We start from the raw sequence: 8126 nt of genomic DNA, 5'->3' as shown, positions 1-8126 counted from the left end.
ATTCCTCCGGAATTCATCAAAAAGTTTGTGGACGACACATTCATCATCCTGCATAAAGATCTGGTTGGATCAACTCTTCAAACGTTCAAACAATATACTTGAGCAAGAGACACTTGTATTGACCGATGATTGTGAAAATTGTGTACTTGCTTATCTCGTTCTTCGTGTGGCACGCTGTGTGTGATGGAGCACCATCACGAAGACGCAACAAAGAACGTGGCTTACAGCATCCTGAAAACTGGAATTTCATTCGATTTTGAATGAATCTTCCAAGGGGGGGGGGGGTGCAGCAGTATATGGAGCACTGAAATTAGGAAACCCTGTGGTAACCATGAAAGTATATTATAAGTTTTAGAAATATCCATAGAACAAGCATGCGACTTCTGAATTTCTTCGTTGATAAATCTTTAATAAATTTCCTGGAAAACGTCTTCAAGAAATCATTCAAAAATGTATAGCAAACTTCTAGTGAGTGATAGTTTTTGTTGAAACTCATAATTTCCTTACGCACAAAAGAGACAAAATTTGATGATGATGTACCTGGGCTTGTTAGGGGAATATCTATAAATAAAAAGGAAATCGTGTTAAGTACTGTTCCTTTGAATTCCACTAAGAATTTGCATCCTTTGACAGATACGTATTTCGACCTCAACTGTAAGGTCGTCTTCAGTGTCTTGGACTTGAGTCGAGTCAAGTACAAGACACTGAAGACGACCTTACAGTTGAGGTCGAAATACGTATCTGTCAAAGGATGCAAATTCTTAGTGGAATTCAAAGGAACAGTACTTAACACGATTTTCTTTTTATTTAGGCAAAATTTGTTCTTTGGGTACAGAAATCAACTTAACCTGTGTAGAGGTATTAACAAGACGTTAAGTGCGGTGGTTAAGACCAGTCTCAGTCGATTCTTTAGGTTTATTTCATTTTGAAATGGACTTTCGTTATTCGATGCCACTTGAAACATAAAATATAGAAATCTTTGTCGGTTTTGATTGGTTTTTTGCTCACTGTGAATAATTGAAATTTGAAACTACATGAAATGGCATTTGATTACGCTTCAAACTTACTTAGTTAAATCTCACGTACAATGCAATCCCCATTGCGTATTCATTGCTCGCCAGACTTTGAATTTGTTTTTATCGCCCCAGTAAGTTGACAAACAACATCACTTGAACAGCTAATCGAAATCCCGTTAGATTGGCTTTTGTAGCACGTTCCCTCCGGTAAATCTACATCAACTGCATAGGAACTACTATCTCGAGTCCAACACGCTCACCATTTGGCAGGAGGTACTACTTACTGGATCCTGAATCGGTTCTCGTTCCTGAACTAAGTATACGCCAGAAAAAGCAATTCACACCTAGCTTCAGTAAAAACGGAAAACTTTCGGAATGAATAGAGTGAATGGAAAAACTGCGCTGTCGAACGGACGAAGTGTGCAGGTGTAAAATTCCATCCAGCCAAGCCAGCAAGGTGCTCCAACCAACAAGTAGGAAAAGCGCCAAATGGAAATAAATCTTCTCGGCATCGTCGGCGGAGGCTACGGAAGCACTGGTGTGGCGAAAGTTTTCCGATAAAAAACCAAGTGCAGTTCTATTGTCCGAGTGTGATGATGGTGGGGCGTAGAGGCGGAAGGTGTCAACTGCAGGGCACTAAGTACCCTTGGCTTTATTTCCTCTTCAGCTTCGATTGAGAATACATATCCTGGGCTATTGGTACGGGGGGAGTTCAACGAAAAGTTGTTGGAGTTGTCGGTGGAAGTTTTTTCTTCGTTGCCAACTTTGCGTGTTGGACCAGGTCGGATTGGTTAAACGGTTTTTAACCCAGGTGTTACTGTGGCGGATAGTTTTTTTTTCGAATTTGGCAATTAATCTGAAATAAGGCTGTCTGATGTTATGCTCATTAAAACGTCAGTGATCTAAGATTACTACTACTGATTGAAGTTTATGGAATTTTATACATCAATAATAGCGGCAAATCTGACCAAGCCCTTTCACAATGTTCCCACTAGGCGCGACTCCGCCCTCCCTTGTAGCCCTTTCTCTGGACGGGCCTCAAAAGACCACCCACGTCCAATATCGGCCAAAGTTTTCGAGTCACTTTGTGGTAATAATGCTATTTTTCTTTATTTTTCGCATTTATGAAACCAATTGAAAGGTCTGACATCTTCAGTTGCGACATGTGATAACCTTCTACAGGAAACCATAAATGATGTTTCATTTCGGAAACCTGGGCCTGGGGTCCATTTGGACCCCAAATTTGTTCTTCTGAATCTCATGATCCTTACTTTTAGCATGTAAATTTCATAGTTCATATATCTCAGAAACCTAATCACCCAGAAAGATGGCATCTTCGGCAAATTTGTTGGGTAGCTAAGTGACTTACAGATGATGTGCCGTTTGATACGGAACTCCACGTATAAGTGGCGTTAGCGAGCATCAATATTTTATATTTAATACATCACAGGATTCTGATCACTTAGGAAGACGGAGTCTTCAGCAGAATTGTTGGGTAGATCAACGACTAACCCTGCGCAGGCAACCCTAAATGATGGTACATTTCGGATACCTACGGTCCATTTGGATCTTAAATTTGATCGCATCACATGATCCTTTTAAGAACTTTTAATACTTTTTAGAAGATCGGTGTCTTCAGCAGAGATGTTGGGTAGGTCAAGAACTAAGAGATGATGTGACTTTTGTTTCGGAACTCTTCGGAACGGCGTTACTGAGCATAGAAAGATGGATTATTCGGAAAAGTTGTTGTGTAGACCAAGTACATACTTCCAGATGATGTACTGTTTAATTTTAAACTCCACAAATAGATGGCGTTAGTAAGCATGTCACTTTTATATGTCATATCTCTCATGATTCCGATCACTAATATATGTACGTGGAGTCTTGGGCAAAGTAAGTGGTTAGGTCATGGGCTAACCGCCGTCTAGTCACAAAACCTTGAAACGATCGGCCCACCATCTGTAAACCCTTGACTTTCTTGAAATTTTGCCAAAGAAACCATCCTTATATGTTGTTACATATTCCTGCAGTATACACAGTTTTGCACTGGAAGCGGCTAAGTGCACTCTCGCTCATCACATATTTTTGTGTGCAAATTTTCGGTGCGCACACTGAAAAAAGTTATTTCCAGTTATTCAAGTTATCTTCCAGCCAGCGACTGGAAGAAGATTTGGTGCAAGAATGGCCTTCCAGTCAACGGGCACAGCCCGTACCAAGGTGTTTCTACTTATCTTGGCCCGTACCACAAACGCGGAGCAGAAACGGCAGCAATAGCAATAACCAAGGCCGTGCTGTGTGTTCTGTATTGGAACAATTAAGAAAACGTCCTTTTTCTATGACGGTAAAATACAGAATGGCTCTCTATTTCTAATCAACAACTTTAGTACCTAAGCAGAAGGTTGCCACCCGATAGGTCCACGGCTTGCCACGTTGCGTTGATATCGCTGAGAGCCACGTGTGTTGGTATCGCTGAGAACCACGCGACAGCACATCTCCTCCGTAAGCTAGAACCGGTCTGGAGCGCGAACCATTCGGTTGCTTCTTGAAGCGTATATTCCATCATCACGATAGTAGCCGCGTTGTTGTTGAACTGGAACGGAATCATCGAATGCATCATCTTCTGCAGATTGATATTCATCATCCGGAACAGGCTCATGATCGTCATCTGCAACCGGATCTCTCCCCCCGCTGTTATCGTCCTCATAATCGTCATAATCGTATTTCAGCAGTTGATGGGTTCTTCGTATAATCGTACCAAGCTCAGCAGCAGCACACTCGTAAATATTTTGGCTTTTCCTTCTTGAAATCGTCGCTTTAATCCATCGCTGTCTGTCAGGATCTCGATAGTCCCTCGCATAAACCGATTCGCCAACAGCAAAACAGGTCTCTTTCTTGTTTTCGTTGTGCTTCCATGTCTTCACAGCATGTCTCACAACGTTGTCCTTTTGCAAGGTATCAAATTTAGTCCTCATTTCACATCCATACATGAGTTTGGAGTTCGTTGTACAATGCGGCGTCGCTCGATACATTTGAAGGTAATGGTTCATCATTGAAGAAAGTGACTTACCACGGCTATTTTTTCTGTTCGGGTGAGCCACTGCGACCAGTATTTAGATCTTTTGTGGCATGCGGCAAAAACAACCAGGTGTTTCATTTGCCCTGCTGAAAGGTCGGTGCCTATCTCTGTTCTCAACACTATAAAGATTTTCGACGTTCATCATGGCCGAGTCGGCACCTTCAACCAAACCCGACGGAGCGGAGAATGTTTACTGTAGCAGCAAAGGTCACCATTGAATGATGCATCTTCTGGAAACTGGACACCGCGAGACTAGAAGCAACTGGCCGTTCTACAAGTCATATTATTTGCATCGTAGGGTCGAACGCGAATTAGTCGCATAGCACGTCCCATAAGTTTCTATAGGTGCTATTTCAATTCTAACGATTGTTTACTTGCTACATGCTACGGTAAACCACTGCTTCTCACGTAAGCTCATCGGTTGTTGACGATGATAATGTAGTAAAACTTCGGCATGTTTCCAATACTAAGTGTTACGGGGGGGAGTGTTACGTGAGAATGCGACTTGCGAACCCCTGTACAGTGTCGGAGTTATTTGAGTTAGTGCATGTATTGCTAGATGTATTGTTTCTTCGTGTTTCTCTGTTTCGTTCTGTCAACCAAGTCACAAAACAGAATTGTGTAAATAAGAGGCAGAACGGGCGCATTGGAATTCAACCAATTCCTCTGTGGAAAAAACACCGAAAATGTAAGTGTTGTGTATGTTTTTATGTATATTTGTACTAAATACAATGTTTATAGCTTTATAGCATGCGGCAAAAACAACCAGGTGTTTCATTTGCCCTGCTGAAAGGTCGGTGCCCATCTCTGTTCTCAACACGTATCGTTAGTATTTAGTGCATGTCGTACTACTCCATTACCATTGAGAGGCAATGAAGCATCGATTTCTGTACAGTTCCTATATTATTATCCCAGAGGTGCAAGAAATTGATTGCGATGAAAAGGTCCCGTTATCATAGAGATTATCATCCCAGTGAAAGAGCGCCATTAATCAAACACAATCTATTTGTATTCTGAGAAAAACAAAACGGTGGCTTCTAGTTTAGTCCCAGGACAACAAAGAAAAACCCGGGTCTTTATGCTAGTTGCAAAACTCTGTCAAATTAGAGAATGTGTTCTACAATAAGAATGCACGTGAGTTTTTGAATTACCAGAACTTAACAGTCCTTGATAGGTTAGTACGCAGTTAGATACGTAAAGCATGTTTGTTTTCCTAACATCAAGTGTAGTCTCGGGTGGGCAAAGTCCGATTCTTTAACTTTCAGCAAGGCAGAATAAATGCAATTTTAGAAACTGTCACCAGTAACAAGGACTTTGTACCATGAATCCTTATTACCAAAACACATTACCCCAACTTGACAAACCGGATGTCACTAGGGTTCGGTTTGGTAGATCTTGAACCGTAACGCAACACATAAAAGTGATCTACCTACGTTACAGGCTCCGTTAAAGATCGAGCATATTTTAAACCCCCTCAGCCGTTCATCCATCAGCACGGGTCGCCTGACACCTTGGATTGGGACTTTTACCCTCGGTACAGATGGTCCGTGGTGTTATTCTTAGCCAATTGAGACAACCGCTACCGACACTACACAGCTATCTAGGCTGATCGGGAAAAGAAGTTAACCGTGATGGTTAACTTCTAAACGAGCCCGTTCAGCCGCCATATGGCTATTATTATCAGTTAGCATCTTTTTCAAAGCATACTTTAAAGTCTTCACCGCATTTTCAGTCGTACCATTTAAACAGGGACTGTAAGGTGCTGAAGTCAGATGTCGTATTCCTTTCTCCCGTAAAATTCTTGAAAATCGGCCGCAGTAAACGATCTTCCATTACCCGACACAAGAACATCGCAATTTCCGAATCATCCAAAACAATCCTCCAGCTCCTCAATGGTTTCTTTAGTCGTCAACGAACTCACCAAATAAGCTTCCACCAATTTGGAGTAGCTATCCGTTATGATCAGGAAGTTCTTATTCTTCAAAAACAGATGATCTATGTGAACTCGCTCGAATGGCCGGGAACATAGCTTCCATGGAGAAATCGGCACATTCCCTGATTCAGGTCGGAACTGGATACACTGTTTACATCGCTTACCCAAATATACAATATCCTTCTCGATGTTAGGCTACCAGAAGTAATTCCTCGCCAACGACTTCATCTTCACGATCCCCATATGCGTTGAGTGCAATTCTTGAAGCAGGATCGTCCGAAGTTTCGCAGGTGCCACGATACGGTAACCCCACATCAGTACTTCCTCTTCCACAATTAGCTCTGTTCTGCGGACGAAGAACTTCTTCAACTCTGGGTCTTGTACATTGGTTGACAATCCAGTCTTGACGTAGTTCACAACACGACTCAGGGCAGGATCTCGTCGAGTTTCAACAATTAACTGCTTCCGTTCTACCAACGATCTTGTTTCAAATTCCATGAACTGCAGGTATATCGCTTCTTCAACGTTAATATCGTCGTCTTCACAGCACAATACCGGAGATCTTGATAGAAAATCGGCCCCCTTGTTGCTGTCTCCTTTGATGTATTTGATCTCGTAATCATAATTGGCCAGCAACACTGCCCAGCGCTGCAGCTTGCCGAACACCATATCCGGAATGCCTTTTCGTCCAAAAAGTGATACTAACGGTTGATGATCGGTCCAGATTGTAAAATTTCGTCCAAGGGGCCGTCCATTAATTACGTAAGGGTTTATGGGGGGAGGGGGGGGTTTGAGAAATCTTACGCGTCATACAAAAATATTTGGGCTTTCATACAAAAAATCTTACAAGGGGGGGTGGGGGTGTCGAAAAATCGTAAAAATTGCCTTACGTAATAAATGGACAGCCCCCAAGTAAATAACCGCTTAACCTCCGAACAGCGTAATACATAGCCAAAGCTTCCATATCCAGCGGAGAGTATTCCTTTTCGTGGTTTTTCAGTACTCTTGAAATAAAAGTCACTGGTCTTTGATTTGCATCTGGACACACTTGAAACAGCGCAGCACCAATGCCTTTGCCAGAAGCATCAGTAACTAATACTACCGGCCAATCAGGATTGTATGGAATCAACACGTTGTCCGAGCAAATCATCAGCTTGATATCCTGGAACGCAGCCTCGCAGTCGGAAGTCCATTCATAGTTCACATCCTTCTTCAACAGCCGATACATTGGGCTAAGTGTAGCTGATACGTTCGGAATGAACTTCGAGTAGTACGTAACCATTCCAAGAAATTCTCGTAGTAGTTTCACGTTTCCTGGTCTCGCCACATCCATAATCGCTCGAACTTTCTCCTGATCTTTATGGAGACCGTCTCCATCCACGATGTGTCCCAAAAATTTGAGTCGTTGCTTGAATTCACATTTCTCTTTGTTGAGCCGGAATCCAGCATCCCAAAGCTTCTCTAATACTCTCGATAGATTGTTAAGGTGTTCCTCGATAGTTGCTCCGATCACCAGCACATCATCCAGAAAGTTGACATATCCAGGGCAATCTTGCAACAGCTCCAGGATCTCTTGAAAAATAGCACATGCAAGTTTTGTTCCAAAAGGCAATCTGTCCACATGGTAGATTCCTTTATGCGTACTCCAAGCCAACATCTTCTTCGATTCTTCGTCAAGCAAAAGTTGATTGTATGCTGATTTCAGGTCGAGTTTCGAAAAGAATTTTCCTCCGTTGAGTTTGGCAAAAATGTCTTCGGCCACAGGCATAGGGTAGCGTTTGTCTTCCAGAAACATATTCACTGTTACACGGTAATCAGCACACAACCGGATCGAATTGTCCTTCTTCAATACCGGAACCAAAGGCTTTCGAAATAATACCGATTTTCTCGTGCCTTTCCAGTTCTTCTTCAACTTTAGGTTGGAACGAAATCGGAATTTTCCTTGGCTTCACAAACTTCGGAACGACATCTGGCTTAAGATGCAGACTAACTTTCGAATACTTGTAGCAGCCCAATGAATCGTCAAACAGGTCTTCATAACGGTTCAGCACTGGTTTCAGCCGCTCTTCCAAATTCTCCGTTTGTTCAGCATCGATTTTGT

General features: G+C 42.4%; 1 protein-coding gene across 1 annotated transcript; it reads right to left on the bottom strand.

The window, feature by feature from the left end:
• Positions 1-6220: 6220 nt before the first annotated feature.
• On the bottom strand, positions 6221-7820 carry LOC134286279 (uncharacterized protein K02A2.6-like). The gene is made up of 3 exons (XM_062847869.1): positions 7670-7820; positions 7091-7597; positions 6221-6705 (listed from the first exon to the last, which is right to left on the bottom strand). The coding sequence occupies exons 1-3, from the start codon at positions 7818-7820 to the stop codon at positions 6221-6223; spliced, it is 1143 nt and encodes a 380-aa protein (XP_062703853.1).
• Between the last annotated feature and the right edge of the window lie 306 nt (positions 7821-8126).

Source organism: Aedes albopictus, chromosome 2 (assembly GCF_035046485.1).
Source record: "Aedes albopictus strain Foshan chromosome 2, AalbF5, whole genome shotgun sequence".
Classification (NCBI taxonomy): Eukaryota; Metazoa; Arthropoda; class Insecta; order Diptera; family Culicidae; genus Aedes; species Aedes albopictus.
Note: the sequence above shows the minus strand (reverse complement) of the source record. Positions and strands in the feature narration are given on the sequence as shown.

Coding starts and splice junctions, on each gene's coding strand:
- LOC134286279 (XM_062847869.1), bottom strand. CDS start 7,820: ATGTTTCTGGAAGACAAACGCTACCCTATGCCTGTGGCCGAAGACATT. Junction 7,598..7,669: donor GAAGAAGATGTTGGCTTGGA/GTACGCATAAAG, acceptor CTATTTTTCAAG/AGATCCTGGAGCTGTTGCAA. Junction 6,706..7,090: donor TGCTTCTGGCAAAGGCATTG/GTGCTGCGCTGT, acceptor TTGGACGAAAAG/GCATTCCGGATATGGTGTTC.